At 40.7% G+C, this 24,982-nt stretch overlaps 1 protein-coding gene across 2 annotated transcripts in view; it reads left to right on the top strand.

Annotated features, from left to right (window-relative positions):
• The window catches only part of plxnb2b (plexin b2b), a 123,974-nt gene that overhangs the window by 81,996 nt on the left and 16,996 nt on the right, over positions 1 to 24,982 (top strand). For both annotated transcript variants that reach the window (XM_071203565.1, XM_034084681.1), the window contains exons 7-25: positions 627 to 727; positions 1,870 to 1,996; positions 2,721 to 2,880; positions 5,539 to 5,650; positions 6,173 to 6,284; positions 6,646 to 6,747; positions 7,217 to 7,312; positions 7,908 to 7,995; positions 8,581 to 8,750; positions 10,043 to 10,191; positions 13,989 to 14,097; positions 15,225 to 15,361; positions 15,805 to 15,987; positions 17,385 to 17,478; positions 19,376 to 19,573; positions 20,790 to 20,969; positions 22,178 to 22,314; positions 23,316 to 23,416; positions 23,782 to 24,011. In XM_071203565.1, the coding sequence (XP_071059666.1) occupies positions 627 to 727; positions 1,870 to 1,996; positions 2,721 to 2,880; positions 5,539 to 5,650; positions 6,173 to 6,284; positions 6,646 to 6,747; positions 7,217 to 7,312; positions 7,908 to 7,995; positions 8,581 to 8,750; positions 10,043 to 10,191; positions 13,989 to 14,097; positions 15,225 to 15,361; positions 15,805 to 15,987; positions 17,385 to 17,478; positions 19,376 to 19,573; positions 20,790 to 20,969; positions 22,178 to 22,314; positions 23,316 to 23,416; positions 23,782 to 24,011 (2,586 nt within the window). The remainder of the gene's footprint in view (positions 1 to 626; positions 728 to 1,869; positions 1,997 to 2,720; positions 2,881 to 5,538; positions 5,651 to 6,172; positions 6,285 to 6,645; positions 6,748 to 7,216; positions 7,313 to 7,907; positions 7,996 to 8,580; positions 8,751 to 10,042; positions 10,192 to 13,988; positions 14,098 to 15,224; positions 15,362 to 15,804; positions 15,988 to 17,384; positions 17,479 to 19,375; positions 19,574 to 20,789; positions 20,970 to 22,177; positions 22,315 to 23,315; positions 23,417 to 23,781; positions 24,012 to 24,982) is intronic.

The following is a 24,982-nucleotide window of genomic DNA, read 5'->3' as shown; positions in this document are numbered from 1 at the left end:
AAAAAACTACATAGGTATTATTAGCAGATGAGCACTTGCAATCAATCAAGAATTGCAATGCAACAAATATGCAGCAGATTAATGTTGTAGGTGGTTGAGCCTAAAAACTACGTACTGTTATGAATTGTTTGATACTTTATTCCGTAGCACATGTTATCATGTTTTGAAAGATGATTGAAGCACCTGTAACGTGACAATGAGACTAAATTGCAAATGATTTCCCTTTCCATTCAGTCTATTGTTATTCTGATTCATAGTTGGGGAAAGAGAATAGATTATATTAAAGAAAAGTTTATATCCTCTGTACCCCTCTGTGCACCTGGCAAAACCAGCAATTTCTAAGCACTCAAGCACACGTAAAGTAAATGAAAGTCGCACATTTTGTATTCATCCACCACTGGGTAGAATAAACACTAAGCATGTCGACAGAGGGGATTGTTTTAGTTTTAGTACGGGGCGCAGGCATGAGAGACTGTGTGCTTTGACAGGACGTGTTTCGCTCCCCCTCTGCACACCTGCAACAAACCAAGCATAATGTCTAGCCCAACTTTAAATGCCTCGTATTTCTGTGCAGTGTCTCCCCTTAGGTGAACTGTTTGATCATATTTCATCTTGTTATGCTCCAGATCACCAAGGTGCCGGTGCAGACGTGCCTCCAAAAGACAGACTGCCAATCATGTGTGGAACTGAGGGACCCTTACTGTGGCTGGTGTGTCCTGGAGGGCAGGTGAGTTCCACACACACACATGCACACATTGACACTTTTAAATGCATGCACACAGCGACAGACTACCACAAACGCCCACACATGCAATTCCATCCGTAAAACACAGCGGGGTATTTGTTCTGTGTTTTATTGCAGACACTTTTAGTACCCCTTGGTGTTTATATTCCATCTCCTGTTGTCCGTGCAGCCGTAAGGAATTAAAGCTGTTTGTCAGGCTCATACAGCGAAGGCAGTCTGTGCCATTTACTCTCATCAGACGATATTTATCAGGTCTGCAGGGTAAACGTTGCAGTATGGATCATGTATTTTACAAGGAAATAATGCGAAGGAGAAAAGTAATAGCAGAAAAACTGTTTTTGTCTCTCTGGAAGTTGTTGATACACGTATTCAGAAACTATAAACACACTATATTGCGTTTTGAAGGTGCACATATTGACAGATTAATCATATTCTCCGGAAATGCACAAACAAAACATTTGATGATTCCAGCTGAATGGGATATATCGGCTGCTAACTTTGATGTAGTTATCTGAACATCTTTGGGTGGAAAAATACTTTTCATGAGAAGAACTGAAGCTTTGAAAATAATCCTTAGCTTTTCTCTCTTCACTTCTTGCAAAAACAATTTAATCAATATCATTTTCCTCTGAAAACTGAGGCTAAATGATATTGTGTGCTCCTCTCTATTGGCACATTTCACATTATGAAGACATGTGTGGCTCTGATACAGTGTTTTCACTTTCTACTGCCAATTTGAATAGTGCAATTGATGATGACAAAAGAGCGCTGAAATCTGAAGATGTTATTAAGTCACACTGCATATTGTCAAATGTTGAGATTTTTCAGGTCGGTTTAAAATAAACCTTATTGGTTAATTATTTAGTCTATAGAATGTAAAAAAAGTTGACAAATACGCCACATTGTTACACAAAACATTATACCATACATTTCACACAGAGGCCATTTAGTGTTTTTCGTATCTATATAAAACTTGATAATCTGCACAGACCCCGGTATGACGTTCTTATTAACAGAGGGGAAATACTTTAGACTCTGTAGGCCTTGTTCTTTTGAGGCCTTGTAAAAATGTTGAGTGGTTATGGAGCAAAGGCTGATGGGAGTTGTCCGTCCTCCATGTGAAGGTGTACCAGGAGGTCTGAGTGCCGCCGGGCGGAGGAGAAGAATGGCTGGCTCTGGAGCCCCAGGCAGCAATGTGTGAAGATCGTCTCCTTCTATCCCCCCAATCTCTCCTGTAGAAAGACCCAGAAGGTACGGTGCTGCTTCTATTCCCACTCTCTCTGTCTTTGTTCTCTGGCTCTCACGCTCCGAAAACAATCCCTCTTGCACGCACGTCACAATAACATGCACAGCCTGAGTAATGAAGAGTTTCCATCGTGAATCAGAGACCTTGGGCTCTAGGTCTTCCTGCGTCTGTATCGACCGATCCAGAAAACTTCAAACTGACTTATTATAACCGACCTGGCTGATTGTGCTCGCAGCCTGAAGATCAAATCAAATTAAATCAAGTTTTATTTATATTGCACATTTATAAACGATTTTTGGTCGAGCCAAAGTGCTTTACATATAATAAAATTAGCCTACAGTAGAGACACTTTACAGTAAATACAACAGCACAGATTGTTCAGAATATCAGTATGAGAAAAACGACACCCTCTGTCCTTAGACCCTCACATACAGTAGATGGAGAGCCTCTCTTGTTCACCTTCTCTCTCAAGTTTGTATTCCAATTGTGAATACCTCTCTGTCACTCCCTCTCTGAATCACTTGTTATATATCCTCCAAGGCAATCAATCAATCTCCTGTCTTTAAAAGGAACAATGCTTTATATTGTTATTTCACAGAGATGTTTGAATATACAAAGTGGAGAGACATACATTTCCTTTAAGGTGATACTACTCAGGTATGAATCCTTTTGGAGAAAAACTCCTTTTCAGCCATTTCCAAATCCCTTAACATCTTAATTTGTATGCAGGTGAAGATCAGCATCCCATCTCTTCCTGCAATTGGGCTTTCTGACCGTCTGCGCTGCTCCTTCACGTCCTATGACAGTGAAGGCACCATGATTGACTCTGGTCAGGTCTCCTGCGATCTACCCAGCCCTGCACTTATTCCACATACACCTGAGGACCAAGGTACGGCCTTCATAATGAACCTGATCGCTTTTTAATGCATATTTTTTCATTGCAAATGTCTGTTTTTCTCACTTATAAGCAAGGTTGGATATCACCAATGTTGGTAAACGGCCCCAGGGCCCCAGACACCGAGGGGCCAACAACATGTTTCATGGCCGTTTTTGTTTTGTAATTACATTTGTTTTGATTTATTAGGGAATTTGCACCACTAATGAGCAGTGTTGGGTGTAACGCGTTACAAAAGTAACGGAGTTACAGTAATATATTACTTTTTGCTGTAACGAAGTAATGTAACGCATTACTAATGAAATGTGGGTAATATATTACCCGTTACAATGCTCAGTAACGCAGTTACAACACATTTTAACCCGAAATTAAATGGTGTTTTGTTTTTTAACAATGTACTAACATAGCGAGACATTCCGACACCAGACAAATTGTGCGGGTAGATTAGTAAACCTGGTGTTTACTCTTCAGGCTTCGCGCCGGGATATTCGGGGCAGTTGAATGTTATGCACCCTCTATTCAAAAAAGAGAACGGAGCGAAAAATACTAACAACAAATTGTGTCAGGTGCGCGTGACCTGCTCCGCTGCGCGTGCATCATTTCCAAAGTGCTTCCACAGCAGTGACACACGTCTGTGGATAATCATTTATACGAAAATGGTTAAAGCAACCATCACTAAACGCCAGCAACACTGCATCTACTGCAGACCGTAGCAACAGGTCAGATGGGGACATCACGTTACCCTCCGCTGTGGACACTAGCTTACTCCCGCCTGACTCGCCGCCCTCAACCCCGGAGCAGCAGTCTTCGTTGCCCGAAACTACGCCGCCCCTCTGCGGCCCGCACGTGCCAGGATACCACGGCAAAACAGAGCCTGCCCAGGTATATCTAAACAAGTACCCGCCTGTACAGTGGGGTGAGGCGGTCATTTTGCAGCTCGTGGTATACAAATAGACAAGGGCTAGAATATGTGAAAATAGGGCCATATTCTGCCATGCCTGTAGAAATGTTGGGTCAAACATAATGCATACAATAGCACAGATGCCTTCACCACGAATGGCTACAAAAAGATCTCATATCCCAAGCTTATCAACGAGCTAATGTTGCAGCTGAAATGTTCTCCAGGTCACAAATTCAACCTCACATGATGATGATGTGATCCAGTTTTCAAGGACAGTAAATATTCTCTTCCCAGAGTATATGATGGGACCAAAGTGATGATTTAGTACATGGTTTTAATAATACTTTTGCTTTTCAATGTTTGCCATTTCAAACCATGAGCTGGTTCAAATAATATTTGCCTTGATTTACAAAATGTTCTCATTTGTTTTATCAGCACAGTTTTGAAGCTTTGGTGCTTTTCGTTGCCACAGTCCACTTTGGACTATATGAGATATTTCAGGATTGCACTTTTAACTCACTTGAAATGTTCTCACTTGCTTGGTTTCAAAACATAACAAAGGCCATAATCTGTTCATTGGGGACCATCAATGCTATTTTTCATTGCTGTTGCCGGCCACTATTGCTCATGTAGACCTACTACTGCTGCCCCCCTGTGACCTCAGAGGCACCCTGAGTCATGTTGTTCTGGAGCCGGGCCTGTACACGGCCATATACTAAACACACTACAGAGCCCATTCCGTGTCCTGTTATTGTTTACTTCCTGTCTGCCTTCTTCTGGTGATTTATCTGACGTCCAGCGCTTCGTCTTTTAACCTCTTTTCCTTTCTCTTTCTTGATCCTCCTTAGCAACCTTCATTAGAGTCCTTGGCAGTGGTCTGTACTGCTGTATTAACAACGTGTCATATGTTAAGAATTTACAATCAGAATCGAGTATTCAACTAACCCGTGTAATAAAAGTTGTTAGTAGCCTTAAGGGCCTACACAGTTGTTATGCTATACCACATTGCCCTTCATTGGATGTATAATGAGCTGCACTAAACTACATTTCAGCATTTCAAATACCTAGCCATTCTTTTGCGGTTATTTTGGAGAAAGTAACTAAAAAAGTAACTAAAGTAGTGTAACTCATTACATTTCAGAGACAGTAATTTTGTAATGTAACTTATTACTTTCAAAAGAGAGTAATAAGTAATATGTAATATATTACATTTTGGAAGTAACTTGCCCAACACTGCTAATGAGACAAGATCAACTTAATCGGGTCCAGCATTATTCCCTGATCTGGTGGCCAATTTTTTCGAGGTGCCTTCATTTGCAAAATCCAGTTTGAACAGGTTTATTATTTGTGTTCATACTGTTTGTTACACATCCAGGAAACGTTGATCTTCCAGGTTGTAACTTAAACTGTTTATCTTTAGCACTTCATCATTGTGAGCACGTTAGCAGACATTAGGATTCGCTTCGAAGCACTGTGTGCATAAGTAGAGCTCTACTCAGCCACGACCATTGCTGTAGTCTCGTTGCATTAATACATAATCAGTATAAAAGCATTTGAGGTAATGCTCTGTCACAAATTATTTAAAAGTCATGTCTTGTGAGTCAGAATGCCTCGTCCTTGGGGTTGTTTTGTCTCATCATGAGAAGAGGAATATTCAGAATAATTCCCAATGACACCGTTCCATTTCATATATGTTTAAAACTACGTTCTAAAACCAGCACATGTTAACCTTTCCCTTGCCGTGTCATCAGATTTTGTGGCGGTCCCGGTCAGGATTTTCGTCAATGAGACAGTGGAGTTGGCTACACGAGATTTCAAGTTCTACAACTGTGCCGCCACAGTGAGGAAATCTAAAAACACACCGTAAGTCAGACTCTTAATCTATCAGTTCTGCTCTGTCACTCACTGAAAATACACAGTGACACTCAACGCAGCATCCGCCGACAACGTTGATGTAAATGTATCTCCGTGCATAAACAGATGAGAGATCAAGGCTCTGTTGGTAAATTGTGATGTATGGTAATTTGGAATGCACCTTTTGCATTTTCTCCCCTCCTTTTTATTACCAAGCCGAGGAAATTGCCTCAGTTTCCTTTTCATTAATCAAAAAATGAAAGTCGATCTCGCCATTTCTTTCCCCCCTTCCTTATTTTTTTTTCTTCATTTCTTTCATGCCAAGGGATGTGTGATGAACGAGCTTTGCCTGTGTGAAGTTGCAGAGATCCATTTTGTTGTCAGCAACATGGATTTTTGTGCCGGACACTCTTTGATGAGTTTGCATGTTTTAAGATTTTGTTTGTGTGTGGGCCTGCTTATTATATTTTTGCAAAAAGCATGTTCGTATCTTTGGTGTTTATGTGCATTTATTTCCGCGCGTGTTTTCAGGTGCATGTCATGTGTGACGAGTTCCTGGGGCTGCCAGTGGAACACTAAGGACCACACCTGCAGCGATATGGACGACACCGCGGTCACTACCAACATCATAAAGCACCGTCAAGTGAGTCTTCTGAAGTGCCATCACATCATTGGCATGTCAAGGACTTTTTTCTCTGAAATCATGCATTTGATAAATGCTGGAAAAAGTCAAGCAGAAGTTGTTTTTCTTATCTAATCACCACATATGACGGAATGCTTGAACGATCCAAACTTCCTCCGAAAGTTAACAAAAACCTAATATCAGCTGGCACCATCTTGCGTGACAAATACTTTAGGGGTGAAGGATATCAATTTCGAAGTCAGCAGATGTTTCAGTGATACACTTATCTATCCCCGCAGAGGCTGGCTGTTAAGTGTTTGGCATATTAAAAATGTAAATGATAGAAAGTGAGGGTAACTGATTTGTTTTGATGCCTTCGCAGGGAGCAAAGTGTCCTCAGTTTGAGAACCCAGACCCTGTGCTGATCCCAGTGGGCTACAGGACTCGAATCAGCTTTGAGGGGATCAATTTGGACCTCTACCAGGTAAAGTGGCACTGACACATAATTTAAAGCATTTCTAGGGAACTAAGTGGCGCTTTTAAACACTTATTGAGTATGGCGTTTGGCCAACAGTGAACTGGATTGGTCACAATTTAACCAATGTATAAGGTGACAGGTTTTTGGTTAAAGGACCATTATCAGCACACCTTACGGACCGTGTAATTCAGCATTCAGGACTATCACAAATACTGATCAATGAAAAGAAAGGAGGTACGGTGTGTTCACAAACCCTATTGAATTCACAGGTAGATGCATACACCTATGTGTCACTGAATGTCAGTACTCTTTATGCAGCTGTATACATACAGCTGGTTTACAATTATTAACACATTATAAATAGCAGTTGCAAGAATAAATTAAGGAGGCTGTCATTCTGCAAACTGAATATTTCTATATTTCTACATAAATCAATTCACCATGTTTCTAAATGTTTAATTGTGTGGTTCTCCAGGGTCATGTGTTCACGATTGGCACTGAGCTGATGAAAAATGTAGAAGAGGAGGTCAATTTTGAGGAAGGACCGTTCTACACCTTCAGCGGCTTTGATGTGAGTACAGCGGTTCTCTGGTTACATGACATTGACTTGTAGACCCTCGACCGTGTCCCTGTATCCACGATGAACTGATGATTTTGTGCCTTTCCCCCGAAATTGTCTGAGCAATTTGCTTCCCACTTACCACAGCTCTTTGAACTATAGCTGATTTGTGGATTAATATATTGCAATACAGAGCAACCCTGATTCTGTGAGTGCTACTTGATTGCATGTTTTTCAGTTGCCAAATTATTTCCCAACTCTACACTATCTGACTTTATGTGGGAGGGTTATCAAATCAGCCTCCAGCAATCCACTTTGAATGTTCTCTAGCTCCCTCTAATGGACAGGCTCTCCGCTGTTATTTCAGCTCCTTCTCCACTCTCCATGCTGTGATGAGGAAGCTCAAACAGCACCTAGCCCTCAGCTATGTTCTTTCCCAACATTGATTTATTCCGCTGAAAATACGCCAGACTGGGTTTAATTTGTTTCCCTTCCATTCTTCTCTTTGGCACGAGGAAGCGGCAGCCCACACTGTTTGCTGAGAGGAGCTTAAGTGCCATTAATCACTGGATGGTTATTAATAATTCATTTTCTGCTAATTTCTTAGTTTTCTTACGACAAGTCACCAGAGACCAACGTTCTCTTCTACATGAAGGACAAGGAGTCGGGAAAGAGGATGGACAGCACGCTGAACGGTACAATCGCTCACATTTGAATTTGGACCTTATTTTCTATGCCCTGTGTGTGCACAGTTCCAGTGGGGCCTCCATTAGACCTGCGGAGGCTGCCTTTAATCTTTAATTGAATATTTATCATAAAATGACGCAGTAATGACAAGTATCACCAACAGGTTTTTACAGAATATTAAGGATCAAGAGTCATTGTGAGGTTTTACATTTTCGTTATCATGTAAATTAAGTCATTAGAAGACACACTATTCATTAATGAATAATAATAATAATGTTTTTTAATTTACACAGCACCTTTCAACCAGTTACAAATTGATTTTACATTAATACAGAACACATTTAACTGAACTGTTAAATCAGCAGCTAAACACATGATAAAACACAGAGGAACAGAAAGTAGTAAAACATAAATAATAGCAATCCCACACCCCCTCAGGTTATTCCAAAGTCCAGTCGCCATGACTGCAAAAGCTCTTTCCCCCGTTGGGTTTGGATCTGGACCTTAGAATGAGCAGGAAACATTTTGGGACTTTTTAAGTATAACAAAACAAGTAAACTAAAGCATTTGATATTTGTGTCTCCCCTTTACAGTCACCCTGTACAACTGCTCCATGGGGCGAGAGGACTGTAGTCTGTGTAAGAACGCAGACCCAAAGTACCAGTGTGTGTGGTGCGCCAAGCAGAGGGCGTGTGTGTACGAGAAGCTGTGCAAGCCCGAAGACCCTCTCAGCACCGAGTGCCCCGCCCCCCAGATAACTGACGTGAGTTCTTACAATGCCTTCATATATTTATGTTAATATTTGAACTGGTAGCATTACATGCCTGAAAGGCTTGTGGCTGTGAAAGCAGCGACTTTCTGTGATTGGATTATTGATCGCAGCACTTTATTGGCCTCTCCACGTCCTCCTAGTGCACGGATGGGTTGAAAGTCTTCTTCTCCTGAGGTCGTGTTGTGCTGATTTGCAGCACATTTAGATTGGATCAATTCCTTCTCTGCTCACCTAATTCTTTGTGCCTCATTGTCATTGACAAAAATCCATCAGTAATTGTGCTGATGTCAATGTGACAGAGGTTATGAGTGGTATACAACAGCCTGACAGGCACATCCGCCAGATCAATCGCAGTCGGTGTGTGTGCGCAGGCAAGATGTTGCATGCATTTTTATGACTATGATCAGTTATGTTGTTAGTGACTGAAATATCTAAACAACTGTTAGATAGATTCCTATGCAATTTTTACTCTGGGGAGCTGCTCGCATGGCTGTAGACACTTTTCTATTGTACATTTGATAACCTCACATTTATTTTTTATTTTAAGTGAATAGTTAAAGGTGGGGTAGGTAATTTTGGAGAAACCAGCTCGAGTGCGCTAGAATTAGAAAATACACAACCGGAACAAATCTGCCACTTCCTTACACAGCCCCTCCTCCAACACACACGAACGCGCACATGACCAATGAGGGCACCAGATAAGTTTGTGCACAGATGGAAGGCTGACAGGCAGGTAGGCCATCCAGTTACTTTAGCCGGGCCGGCTCAGATGATTGGTCGTGCTTTTTACAGCACTACGGCTTCCACTGATGAAATTTTTTTATGGATTTTTTGTCAAAGCACTTCAGAAATTCATTGCTATCGGGATGTTAAGAGCATTCCATGGAATATAACAAAAAGTGTATCTCCAGCCGGTTTCTCAAACTTACCTACCCCACCTTTAACATGATTTAGATTCCATTTCTAACATCTAGCTGTAAATGATCTTTCTTATACTTCTACATGAAATCCCATATATCGGGTCATTTTTTTCTTCTTATTGAGGGCTAGTTGGGCTGTAATACACACGTACATGCAAACGTGACTCTTACTCTTCTGGATTTATTTTTAAACCATGGCGGTGAATATTAAACACGTAAACTATTCAGCTGACTGAAACAGACTATGTACATCTCTTGTACATTTCTTATTGCACAACTAATCTGTTTAAATCCATTTCAAATCCCTTCTTCCTACAAACACGCACACCCACCCCCCGCCCCCATTGCTTCTCCCCCATCCAGATCATCCCTCGTTTCGGCCCCATGCTGGGAGGAATCTCCATCACCATCCGCGGCACCAACCTCGGCATTCACAAGGAAGACATTAAAAACATCAGTGTGGTCGGGCAGCCCTGCATCCACCAGAAGGAGAAGTACTCTGTCTCCACCAGGTACAACTCACACACTCTGATTCATGTATGCAAATATATGAGCAGCACACACACTGTCTCTATTGATCGCTGTTTGTCAAACTGTGTCTGGGCAGGGTTTAAAAAAAAGTATTTTGGTTGACTTCTGAATACCTTATCATCCTAGGTGAGCTTTGCTTTTCCCCAAAGTAACCATGGTGCATGTTTTAATTAGCTCATTATGCTACATTATTAATCTGAGTACCAGGGGTGAAAGAGGTGTTCTGATCCCTTTCTGTGAGTAAAACCACTCTAATAGTTCATTACAAGTAACATTTCCACATCCAGAATCCAATTTCGTACAGATGTATTATCGGCAAAACATACAAAAAATATAATACTAGTTGTGCAGGAAAACGGCCCCTGTCACTAATATATTACTATATACACCATTATAAGATTGCATCAGTGTGTAAATATTATTTTACTGCTGTAGTCGGTCAGGGAGGAGCCGATTTAAACTATATACACAGTTTGGGGTTTTGAAATGATTCATGTGGTCGGAAAGAATAAAGAAACTAAGCTCTGCTACACACATGTTTGCTTTTGATGTAAAACTAACTGAGAGGTTTAAATGAAAAATGTGTCCTGAGCAGTGTTGGGTGTAACGCGTTACAAAAGTAACGTAGTTACAGTAATATATTACTTTTTGCTGTAACGAAGTAATGTAACGCATTACTAATGAAATGTGGGTAATATATTACCCGTTACAATGCTCAGTAACGCAGTTACAACACATTTTAACCCGAAATTAAATGGTGTTTTGTTTTTTAACAATGTACTAACATAGCGAGACATTCCGACACCAGACATACGTGCGAGTAGATTAGTAAACCAGGTGTTTACCCTTCAGGCCTCGCGCCGGGATCTATTCAAAAAAGAGAACGGAGCGAAAAATACTAACAACAAATTGTGTCAGGTGCGCGTGACCTGCTCCGCTGCGCGTGCATAATTTCCAAAGTGCTTCCACAGCAGTGACACACATCTGTGGATAATCATTTATACGAAAATTGTTAAAGCAACCATCACTAAACGCCAGCAACACTGCATCTACTGCAGACCGTAGCAACAGGTCAGATGGGGACATCACGTTACCCTCCGTTGTGGACACTAGCTTACTCCCGCCTGACTCGCCGCCCTCAACCCCGGAGCAGCACTCTTCATCGCCCGAAACACCGCCGCCCCTCTGCGGCCCGCAGGTGCCAGGATACCACGGCGAAACAGAGCCTGCCCAGGTATATCTAAACAAGTACCCGCCTGTACAGTGGGGTTAGGTGGTCATTTTGCAGCTCGTGGTATACAAATAGACAAGGGCTAGAATATGTGAAAATAGGGCCATATTCTGCCATGCCTGTAGAAATGTTGGGTCAAAAATAATGCATACAATAGCACAGATGCCTTCACCACGAATGGCTACACAAAGATCTCATATCCCAAGCTTATCAACGAGCTAATGTTGCAGCTGAAATGATCTCCAGGTCACAAATTCAACCTCACATGATGACGTGATACCAGTTTTCAAGCACAGTAAATATTCTCTTCCCAGAGTATATGATGGGACCAAGGTGATGTTTAGTAGGCTACATGGTTTTAATAATACTTTTGCTTTTCAATGTTTGCCATTTCAAACCATGAGCTGGTTCAAATAATATGTGCCTTGATTTACAAAATGTTCTCATTTGTTTTATCAGTACAGTTTTGAAGCTTTGGTGCTTTTCTTTGCCACAGTCCACTTTGGACTGTATGAGATATTTCAGGATTGCACTTTTAACTCACTTGAAATGTTCTCACTTGCTTGGTTTCAAAACATAACAAATGCTATAATCTGTTCATTGGGGACCATCAATGCTATTTTTCATTGCTGTTGCCGGCCACTATTGCTCATGTAAACCTGCTACTGCTGCGCCCCTGTGACCTCAGAGGCACCCGGAGTCATGTTGTTCTGGAGCCGGGCCTGTACACGGCCATATACTAAACACACTACAGAGCCCATTCCGTGTCCTGTCAGTGTTTACTTCCTGTCTGCCTTCTTCTGGTGATTTATCTGACGTCCAGCGCTCCGTCTTTTAACCTCTTTTCCTTTCTCTTTCTTGATCCTCCTTAGCAACCTTCGTTATAGTCCTTGAGAGTGGTCTGTACTACTCTATTAACAACGTGTCACATGTTAAGAAGTTACAATCAGAATGGAGTATTCAACTAAGCCGTGTAATACAAGTTGTTAGTAGCCTTAAGGGCCTACACAGTTGTTATGCTATACCACATTGCCCTTCATTGGATGTATAATGAGCTGCACTAAACTACATTTTAGCATTTAAAATACCCAGCCATTCTTTTGCGGTTATTTTGGTGAAAGTAACTAGAAAAGTAACTAAAGTAGTGTAACTCATTACATTTCAGAGAGAGTAATTTTGTAATGTAACTTATTACTTTCAAAAGAGAGTAATAAGTAATATGTAATATATTACATTTTGGAAGTAACTTGCCCAACACTGGTCCTGAGTGGAACTTTCTAAAAACACGCAGACACTTGAAACATAATAAGAAACTAGTACTAAAAAGTACTTCATATTGTACAAACTACTGTACTCAAGTTAATGTTCTACCACTGCTGGGTCTCTGATGAAATATGATCTTTAGAACCGCCTGCAGCCACAAATGGGCACTGCAGCCTGGATCATTGGAGTTATAAATTCACCAAATGCTGATTCATGCTATCACACATTTGCCACAGCTTTTCGGTGGTCTCTCCATGCTGTTTTTTTCTTGGTGGGAAGGGACTGTCGGTCCCTTCCCACCAAGAAAAAAACACTGGAATAAACCTAACTCCTGCAAATACACTTCAGTCACTCACCGCGGTGTTCACTTCATTCAAGTAGTCCGTGAAAAGTAAAAAAATCCACAGTGTAGCCCCACAGCCACTAAGCAGAGCTGTTGACACCTGGCAGGATCCACTTTTATGACCACTTCTTGCCCGACCATCTGCATGATGAGGCATACAGCAGGATTTATGGGACCAGATGGATTGTTTTTCTCCCTTAAATCATCCACTTCTGGAGCTCACAGCCCTGCTGAGTCTTCATCAAGTTGGTAGCTGTCCTCTACGGTCTGCAGCATGTTGTTTCTCACTTGCTCTGAGATTTGACAGCTTTTCAACTGTGATATTTCATTCTATCCTGTCTTCTCCTGGCTCCCATGTTGGCCCAAATAAGGATTGCCATTTTATGCTGACCTCTTTCATCAGCAACACATTCTCCGCAAGGACATGTTGTGTTTTGTATATGCCATGTTTCCATGTAAACTCCACACATTGCACTATGCTAACATTCCCAAAGGGCTCAATTTCTAAGACGCTTGTAGCAGCCAATCTGGCATTTCAAATCACACTGGGTTTTATATGTGCTAAATAGTCAGATGAAGTAGCTTTTATTTAATTACCTTGGCTTTTTTGACAATTAACTAAAACAAGACGCAGTATTCAATGTCTGCCAATATCTGTAATATTCATATCTAGCTCATTTGAATAAAAACATTTTGATGCAGAGGCAATTTTTTCAATGGAGCAGATCCAAGATGAAGATAAAACTGAAGTCTGGAATAAGCAGAAACTTAAAATGTAATGAACAATATGTATAATCTCCCCTTGAGTCTCCAGGAAAAATTTTTCCCTATTTTCAATATTTTATAGAAAAAAAGATAGAAAACCGGATATTTAAATGATTGTTAGTTTCAGCTCCATTCTTTTGTATTTTTCTCATTCTTCTCTTCATTGTCATGTGCAGCGTGGTGTGTGAGATCGGCCCTGTTGATCCCACGAAAACCTGGGGCCAGGTCGAGGTGGAAGTGAAGGGGGGAAAGACAGGAACCTCCTCCATGTACTTCACCTACAGGGTAAATACTTTCCCACACACACACACACACACACACACACACACACACACACACACACACACACACACACACACACACACACACACACACACACACACACACACACACACACACACACACACACCACACACACACACACCATGTATACATCACTTCAGGGGACATTACATTGACTTACATGCATTTCCTGGAGACTTATCCTAACCTTAACCTTAACCAACACATGCCTAACCCTTACCCTTACCCTAAACTTAACCAAGTCTTCACCCTAAAATTAATGATTCCCCTCATGGGGACCTCCAATTTGTCCCTATAAGGGAAGCCAGTCCCCACACATGACTATGTAAACAGATTTAGGTCCCCACAAGTATAGTAATGCTAGACCACACACACACACACACACACACACACACACACACACACACACACACACACACACACACACACACACACACACACACACACACACACACACACACACACACACACACACAAACACACACACACACTCTATCTTCCCTTCTCCTGAGCTTCTGCTTAGTATGGAGGCATATAACTTCCGACTCAGAAAATAAACTCATCCAAAAGCTTTCATCTGATTTGGTTATTCGTTAGTCTCTGGTATTTTTTCCATTTCCTCACTGCAGAGAGACCCCTAACCGAACAAATCAAGGTTATGCCACTCATGTGGAATGGTCAAATACAAGACCCTAATGTATCTGCAAATGTAGAGCCGAGATGCTGTCCCATTACAGATTGTGTATGCATTCCTCTTTAACCAGATGCTATGCAGTACGCCCCCTTCCTCTCAAATAGCTACGCGGTAGCCTGTTATAGTATTAAACGGGCTTTTCATATCTCCGGCTCCGCTAAAGCTCCCCCACTGGGGAGTGCTCCGCCTAACTGTTTGCTCAGCAAATTGAGGCAGATGTGGTGCTTGTCTGAGTGTGTGTGTGTGTGTGTGTGTGTGTGTGTGTGAATGTTTCTAATAGAGAATATGAGAACAAGCGGGCTAAGAGGAGATGTGTGTACATGACACAGCATTGTGTGAGCGATCATGTGGGGTTGGAGCTTCTGTATTCATGCTGTATCTTGTGCCCCCTTCACCCCCTCTCCCCCCTCACCAGGACCCGATTCCCCAAGAGGTGAAACCCACCAGAGGTCTGAAAGCTGGGGGCACCCTCATTACAATAGTTGGTCACTCTCTGGAAACAGGCAGTAAGGATGATGTCCAGGTTACCATCGGAGGGGTGGACTGCACTGTGTAAGCACTTTCCTCCCTCAATAATTGTCATTCCCTTCCAAAGCCCAATTCTCTTTCAATTCAGTCTTATCATATGATAGGTTCTACTTGTTATTCCGACATTGTATTATATGCAACTACTACAGTATGAACACTTTGAAGCCAATAAATTGATTCTTTTTATATTCCTGAAGCAAAAAATGGAATTGACCTTAACGCTAGTGTTCCAAGCAGGATTATTTTTTTCTCACCGATAGCCTGGCTGTTGTGACCACCATTGTTCTGTCAAACCCAGTCCGTGGTGACATTTTAGGCAGAGGTAACGGGAAATAACGAGCTAGAGGAGCAGCAAAGCCAAGATTTAACAAGCTGTCAGGTTGCTGCCATGCTGGCTTCGACTGCACAGTGACCTCGTGCGACCCCCACTCCACAAGCCAGTTAGTGTTATGTCCTTGTCTTTGCAGGGAGCACTTTGGAGAAGAAATCACCTGCAGGACAGAAGAATATCGAACAGATAAGGTGCCCTCGTTATTTCTCTCCGTCAAAGTGATGTATGGAAAGAGTACCGTGACATACGTCCATAATGCCTTCCAATTCCTGGACAATCCCCAATTGACGGACCACCAACCCAAATCAAGCTTTGTCTGGTGAGTATAAGTGGCAGCATGTTTTCATTTCACGTGAAAACTTATAATGTTGAATGAAAAATGATTTTGAGGCTTTTCATGTTTTTGTCCATGTCTTGTCACATTTGACTCTACTTTTCTAGAGATTTGAGAACTTTGCCATCTCTATAGGGATGCTTTTTTTTGTTACCTTCAGAAGGACTGAAACACTAATGTTTAAAATGTGAGATCTAAGGTTTAGCTGCGAAGGATCCGTTCATTTAAATTAAACTGAAATATTTTGTACGATGTATTGCCATGTTATTTAATGATTCAATCCCATTTACTGTGAGTTTTATGTTATGCCACCTCAAGGTTCTTATTTGACAGTTTGTAAATAAACATTGGTTCAATTGTCAGGAAAATTGGTCCAGAAATTGATGTCCACCCAAGGATGAATTGTTTTTAATTTGGTGATTCTTTGACTTTTTATCTTGCACCGATATCGGATAAAGATTTAACTGTGTCCAATACGTTGCTTAATTACAAATTACCCACACAACGAATGCCACTCTAACTTCTGATTGTAACTAGGATACACATAGTACCTGTTCCATATCAGCATGTTAGCGATGTTATTGTTATTAGCATACTGGCGCTGAGCATCATCAGCATGGCTGTTGGGTTCCTTGTTTGGAAAGCTGTTGGAGGCTCACTCTCCCTCTCCTTATTAAAGTCATTCATTTCTGCATTTTCTAAATCTAATGAACTGACATCGTGAAGAAAATTCCAGTTTGAGTAAAACTCAAATACAGAATAATGCGGAAGATGAATTTGCCTTTCAAATAGCTTGCATTGTACATTTGTTTTATAAGAAGAGAGGGCACAATGAAAAGAAAAAGCAGCTTTGTTGACAAGGGCTTATAGAGACATACTGTTATAGAAAATTGCACACTTAGAAACCTGCGTTGTTCTTTGCACTCCAGGCTTCTATCTGTCTGAAACCTTAGTAAAGGTTATTAATACCAACACCCTTTTACTTGTTTTAAAGTATCATTTGTCCTCCGAGAGTTGCTGAGTTGGCCTGTTGTTTGTGTTTGTGCGCAGACATTGTTTCCATACTTACTTATTGTTTGCTGTGGGCGATGCTAGTCCTTGATGTTGTACCAAACTGCCTTATGATCGCTGAAAATGGATGCATTAGGCAGTTACCTTTTTTATCTGTGCAATAGAAAGCTCTAAGGCGCATGTGATTAGGCACGCAGACTAGAACAACAGACAACAGATACACTGCTCGCAGGCTAAACTAATTTGGTTCCATCTCCGGTGAAAATTACCCCAGGTGCAATTTAAGAAGTGTGTCTGTCTTCCCGTAACAGTCCCTATGAACTTGCTTTTGTGTGACTGGGTTATCTGTAATCGTCTGTGTCTGTTTTTAGTGGAGGGAGGAACATTGTGGTGACCGGCTCGGGCTTTGACCTCGTTCAGACTGCTGTTCTGAAGGTCCAAGGAGACAAGTCGCAAGCTTTTGAGGTATGTCTTTCATTTGTTTTCTTATATCCTTTTATTTATACCCATTTTCCCCATCAGCCTTTTGATCATCCTCCTCGTAATACTGTAGTCATCATTCCTTTTCTCGCTTCACTCTTTCTCTTAACTCTCTTTCCTACGCTGCTGTTTGCTTCCATTTTTATTTAGAGTTTCTACATTTCCATCTGTTTGTCCCTCATTCCAGCGACACCGTCCATTGATCTCCTCACAACTCATGAGCACACACCACAGTTGTGATTCATTCAAACACTCTCAAGCATGCTCACACACACACCAACGAATTCACTCATCTCCACTTCCCATGCTCTCCCTGATCAGTGGGAGTCCATAAGCCCGTCTTACTTCATCTCACTTCTTAGGCCATAAATCCTTAAAACCTGTAAGATTGCAGATAGCAGCAGCACTGTTTTGCCCTCACTGAGATACAACTATGGTCCTCATCCAACTTAATCTTGCAGGATTGATTCCACCAGGGAACTTGAAGGCGTTGCCACATTGTGCTGCTTCCTGCCCTTCAGTGGACTGGGCAGTGTGGAGCATTAGCAATTTGTTCTTTTAATTTATAAAGCCACATTTAAAGCCAGCATTAAGGTTGCAGGAGATTATGTGAACACGCCGCTCTTCACCACTTCACTCCTGGCCTCGTCCCTGGTCCCCTGCCATCCTGCGGGACAGGAGATTTGAAGGGACTCCTGGCTGCACGATGTATGGGTGTTATCTGAAAGGCCTTGGCTGGTCAACTTCATAAGCTTCTTTTGGTTTAAGTCTATCCACTGAACTAGACCCACATATTTTTGGCTGCTGGCTTGTTGTGAAAACATGCTGATGACATTGTGGGTCAGGTTAGAGGCTTAAAGTGGTGAGGTTTTTTTTTTCCTGTTAAGACCCTCCCACTCTTGTTGATAATTGTAAACCCCAGCTGCTTCTAAGGTCAAAATAAGCCTAGTTTTAATATAAATAAGTAGTAGATGTAGATTTACATAGTAAAGTATTTTGCCTCCTGGCTTTTCCTCGAGCACAATGTTCAGATTTGGTTGTTGTTGTAATAACTCAAAGTGTTCCTTTGTGAATGTGTTAATACTTTGATTTACAGTATAGTGTTACCTTCTTCTCTGTGTGCTAAACTAACCAGCTGCTGGCTCTAACTTCATATTTAACGGTCAAATATGAGAGTGGTGTAAATCTTCTCTTCTTCTAAACCTTTCCTTTTAACAAAGAGCAATGAACTGTATTCGAATGAGACTCAAATCTACACTTGGCTCACAGCTTAAAGGAAGACAAATTCACTCTTGAGCTGTATATGAAAAGACGTTAAATGAATACAACCAGTCTCACACTTTATAGTAGGCATGAGTGACTTTTTCAAGGCATTATCTGACGAAGCCTCCGCCTTTTGCCTCGTCATTTTGACATACTGGAGTTGTGTGTAGGACTGCAGGGTTTAGCTGTCACGCAGTATTGTCAGCCCTGCATCGAAACAATCAGAGACTGACAGAAATATCACCATCCGTCCAGTTAATCAAAACCAAATAAACAAAGCCTTGGGAGGAATGACTCAGAGTTGTGATTAATCAGAGGCTGCTTTTCCACGACGGCAGAATGGGTTTTTAATAGAATGACTGAAAAGAGACACATCATTGTACCTTCCTTACCAGGATTTGTTCGGCCGTCTTCCTACCCCCGAAACACTCACAAAAAACATGAATTCAATGCTTCTTAATTAATGAAAAATCCCTCAACATCCCGTTTGCTTTCCTTTTTCTCCGTGTTGAAAACTGGAGTACCCTTCTTCATGCCGTCTTGTGTCGCTTATTATGTTTTAACAAATAATCCTATATTGTCCAGTTCTGATATTTGACTCTCCCTACGTTACATTTAGGTCGCCCACGAGAAGAACGACACGGTCATCCAGTTTCGGTCTCCAACAGTAAACGGCTCCCTGAACCAGCCCTTTAAAACCATCATCAAGCTGGACAACATGGAGAAGGAGCTGAAGCCCTTCGACTACTACCCGGACCCCAGCTTCAACGAACTGAACAAGAGGGTCATCACTGTGGCCAGCATCATCATCGTCACTGTGAGTGCAGGGTGCTCACTTCCCCTTTAATGTTGCAGTGACAGCACAGTGTTTCTGAGAATCAGCGTCCTGTGTTATGGAATAATGACAAATGGTGTTATTTTCTGACTTAAGGGAAAAACGTAAAATATGCTGAATTGCAGTGGCTGCAACACATTTACAATCTTTAGCTGCTTCTGTTATGGATGGACTCCTTTGCATACACACATTATGCAAACGGCAACACATTTAATATTTCAGCTCAGGGGTGGGATTGTTTTGAAAGTTAAATGAACTGAGGCATAGTATTCTAGTAGCATTAATGTATTCTGACCTTTAAGAACAGATAACACCATTTTTTTATCTTGTAAGATACTTAATGTAAACATCAATTTATATTATAGTTTATTTCTGAGTGGGCATAGTCTCTGAAAGGATCATTCTCACTGCAATAGTGTTGCAACCGGGCAATTAGTCACAAGTTATACGTTTCATTAGGCATTTTATCTATAAAACAAACAAAAAATGCTGATAAATGTTCATTTATTTTACCAACTCCAAGGCGATTTCTTTAAATTGCTGTTTTTCTTAGAAATGCTGTTTTTCTCTGGTTAAGAACTTTGCTGTTACCATTACAGTTGAGCCTTTTTGCTTCAAAAATTACCTCAACAATTAAAAGTTAATGATAAAGGTCCAGCAACAGCAGTGAATTTCTCTTTCTACTTCTTCTTCTTGTCAGTTTCAAAGTGCCTTTGAGGTTTCCTTGAACAGGTGCCCTTAAGGTAAATAAATGAGCCAAAAAGACATCTGCAAAAAATAAAAAAAATCCTTTTCAATTACTCTAACACTTGCTTCCTTAAGCGAATTCACCTTCCTTGTACAGCAGGCTGCATTAGAATAATTGAAAGCATGTCTGTAGATACAGATGCGTGCTGCAGAATCTCAAAGTGTTTATTGCAATGCCAGAACTGTAGGATTGACTGGAGCTGTGCCTACAGTGTCTTAACCAATAAATCATTTAGAAATGTGCTTACAAAGAAAATAATCTTAATCTTTCTAATTACTTTTGGCGCTCGTAGTGGAACAGCAATGAGCTGTTATAAACTTCCCTTTCAATACTAATGAAAATACTTTTAATACTCATCATACTTGATTGTGTCAAATGTGGTAATTAATTTCTCCCCCATAAAGTTAAGTCACAACACTTTTAGCATACCAGTCTGTCTTTTTCCTTCAGGGTTGGGGATTCTCCAAAGCTATGACGGCCAAAGAGGCTCAAGCTTTTGTGGGAGACGTTCCCTGCCTGGTGAACACGCTTCAGGATGACAAACTGTTCCTGGACCCGCCCTCCACCACGCCCAGCGCCCGCTCCAGACGGCACCGCAGAGACACCCGGCCCGAGCTGCTCGACTTAACAGTCAGTTCAGATAAAGTTAGACGGACAAATCCTTCCATCTATTGAGATCCTTTACTTTAATTGCCGATACCCCAATGAAAAGTACTCCATTAAAAGTATGTAACTATAATCAGGAAAATGTAAACATGTAAATTAAGCAGAACAATGACCTAATGAGTCTTATATATTACTATATATTATGCAGTATCATTAGAATATTATTACTAATGTTAAAAGTGTATACAGTATAGGACTGCAACTAATGATTCATTTCAGTGTATTAGTCTTGATTTATTATTCTCCCTAAATTGATTACTGGAGCCCAAAATGATATCAAATTTGGTATGTTCAACCAATAGTCCAATTCTTAAAATGATTAAACGTATATTCAAATTATTAAGAGTAAAAGCAGCACATTTTAGGAGCTGGAAACATCACAAAATGACTCAAATGATTATGAAAGTAGTTACCATTTAACTAATCTTTCCATCTCCTCTTGTTTATACTGTTGGATAGCTTAATCTAAATCCAAAGATCCCCATTTTGTAAAGTAACTACAAAGTAAAACTGTAACATGTGGAATAAAATCATACTTTCTTCCCTTGAAAATGTAGTTAAATAGAAGTATAATGTAGAAAGAAAAAAAGTACTAAAATAAAATTAATTTGTGCTTGAGTAAATGTACTTTCACAGACGGGTGAAACACTGCAGGCATCGTGAATTTTTACTGTACTTTTCTAGGCGTGTCCTCTGTACATACCATTTTTTTTCCACCGGTTGAACAGTTTTCATGTAGCTACAAGCCCTTTTTATAATTCAATGTAATTATAGCCGAGCCACAATTGGGATGAATACTGTAACCTCTCCTCTGGGTAATATCTCTAAGAGAGCTATTGTCTCATTCCTGTGTCTGCGCGCTGCAGAAAGAAGCAACGCCTCTGACTATCAATAAAATACCTGTATAGAAAAAGGTTAATTATTATGTGTCAAACTCAACGCACTTATGTATTGGCTCAGTTAATATGGGCCCACAACCACATAGCCCGAGCACTTAGAAAATACTGAAAGGTCCTGCAGAACCGTGGGCAATTATGTAGATTTTCCTCCGTCCAAGTTTTCTCTCCATCTCCGGAGAATCTTTGTCATCAACACCTACCTGAATACATCTCTGGCTAAAATACTGTGCAGATAATAAGATTCCTTCTCTCTTTCTTTGTCTTTATCCACAGATCAAGTTTGGGAAAGGGGAGTGGGTGGTAGGCTCGGTGGAGTATGAGAAGAAGAATGATTTGAAACTGTACATCATCATCCCCGCTGTCATTGTGCCCATGCTGCTCATCATCGCTATCTCTGTCTACTGCTACAGGTATTTCGACTTATTAAGGTTAACGTCACATTCACTGTTACTCAAATGAGGTCATCTAACTAATTCATATCTGATTAGTAGAGGAGATTTATAACGTTTATTATCTGAGCTTCTTGTCCATACGGTTAAATAAAACATACTTGGTTAAGGCCTTTTAAAACATTTTATTGACTTTCTTATGAAAACATTTTAGATTTTCTTGCATGAGGTTATTTTTATTCATTGGATAATAGCATTTAATGAGTATTTGAGACCCAACACACAAGTAATGTTTCATTTTCCATGGTGGGCTTTTGAAACATTTTATTAGTTTGAAAACAATGTTAAGAAGCAAATAGCTTAAAATAATAAAAGTTGTCAAATATGAATCTGATAAATATTTGTTTTAAACATCTCTGTTACATTTTCGTGGTTAGAAAGGTCCCTGCATCTCCAGTGCCACTAAACAAATATTCAGAATAAAGAATATATCAATGAAACACATTCCCACAGACGCGTCAACATACTTGAGATACAGAAATATTTTGTCTTTCCTATTATTTTAATAATGTTTTAAGCCCTCAGATTTATTTTTGGAACTTCTGTATTTTCTTAAATCGTACATATTGTTAGGTCGTATTTGTAAAGTTTTATAGTTGATCCTCCTCGTTTTTACCGTGTTTAATTTCAACAGTTCTGTCAATTTACCTAGAGGTCCTTCCAAAAAAGGAAATTTGTTTGCACGAGGATCATTTTGTCACAGGCTGTCATGCATCAATTAAACATGCTGACTTCCTGCTGAATTTTCATAAAACATCACGAACAACAAATCCACTGAGACGGAGTAATTCCAGTGCTAATGGGATATTTTTGGGGAAACTCAAGTGTGGCCAATTGTGCCGGCTCAAACTCGGGTCTTTGAACAACAATTAGACCTCCAAAATTACAAAACAAAGTTAAAATCCTTCTCTTTCACAAACTTTGTTTTGATGACACACGTGTTGCTTGTTAAATGTGTTCAGGAGAAAGAGTCAACAGGCAGAGAGGGAGTACGAGAAGGTGAAACATCAGCTGGAGAATTTGGAGGAGAGCGTACGGGACCGATGCAAGAAAGAATTCACAGGTACCAACCAAGTGCAGCTGTGCAAAAGCTTGGCAATTTCACTAATGTTCCTCAAAGGATCGATGTTTCTAAGAAGCTATAAAGTAATGAAGTGTTTCATAGCCCTGATTACATTTCTTTGATGTATTGTCCTGCTGTGAATTAAATAAATCCTCCTGCTTAACATCGTGTTATCATCATTACGAGAAGCAGTTTTGCAGCAACAGTAATAGAAAACTGTTTTTCATTGTTGCAATAATTTTCCCCCGAGAAAGTTCCCTTGTCTGCTTCTCGCACAATAATGATAAAGGCGAGCAGCACGCAAATGAGAAAGCTGTTTATTAGAAAAAGGAATGAGAAAGTGTCGTCTTGTTTTCATCCTGCAGACTTGATGATTGAGATGGAGGACCACACCAACGATCAGAGTGAGGGACGAATCCCCTTCCTGGACTACAAAACCTACACCGACCGCGTCTTCTTCCTGCCTTCGAAGGACGGAGCCAATGATGTGATGATCACAGGAAAGCTCAACATCCCCGAGGATCGACGGGCCGTCGTGACTCAGGCGCTCAACCAGTTCTCCAACCTCCTGAACTCAAAAACGTTCCTCCTTAATGTAATTATACTGCACATGCATGCAACTATGAATGGTTGGCTGTGGTCTCACACTGGTAATATCTGCATACACATGGTTTACAGAAAAGATGTCCAACACAACAAGTTCCTCAAGCAAATAATGCCTGACTCTTTTAAAACACATTCAGTGTTTTACTCTTTCTTCTCAGCCAGGCTTAGAGAAGGGCTCTAGGGATGTTGTTCAGTCCAATAGTCCAGACTGAAATATGTCACCAACTATTGACTATATTGCCTTCAGATAATATATTGACACACTTGTTTCTCAGTCGATGTATCCTAATAACTTTTGTGATCCACTAACTTTATCTGTAGCGCCATAATCAGCTCAAAAAGTTTGTTCAGTACTTTTTGTTATGATCTTATACCAGCTAAACTTTATGTTTTGTGTTAATTAGTCCCTGCTAGCATGCTAGCACGCCTTGCTAATTGGGGTCCTAATGCACATTACCTGCCAATGTAAGCATTGTAATTGTAACTTTGGCATTAAGATCAAAGTATGGCGGGCCAGTAGCAAATGCCTCATAGCTAGCAGTTAGCAGCTAGCATGGCCATCTTGTTTTTTTTGTATCTGTTTAAATGGTACAAACATTTAGACATTATAGCATGCAATATACAAAAACTGCTGGTAAAAACTGACAAGATTACATTTTTTTGTATTTAAACCAACTCCTATAAGCTCATCAAATGTGTAAAGTAGCATAAAGATGTGAACCACGTCCCTGAGCATCTGCAGTGACATCTCTCTAATTTAGAGCGGCCCTTGTTCATCATGATGAAAGAGAATGCAACAATATGGCTCTTTTATGTGTTTAAATAGCGGTGCGATCCATCGAAATGCAGGCTTTCTCCCTTCTGATTCAAGGACTTTGTGATGTTTTAGTTAGCAGAGTACAGTGTTGAGAGCGAGAAACAAGAAAGAGATGTGTGAAGATTACTAATGGTCCAATAGTG

The sequence above is a fragment of the Pseudochaenichthys georgianus genome, chromosome 6, assembly GCF_902827115.2.
Source record: "Pseudochaenichthys georgianus chromosome 6, fPseGeo1.2, whole genome shotgun sequence".
Lineage (NCBI taxonomy): Eukaryota > Metazoa > Chordata > Actinopteri > Perciformes > Channichthyidae > Pseudochaenichthys > Pseudochaenichthys georgianus.
The sequence above is the reverse complement of the archived record's forward strand: the minus strand, read 5'-3'. Positions and strand labels throughout refer to the sequence as shown.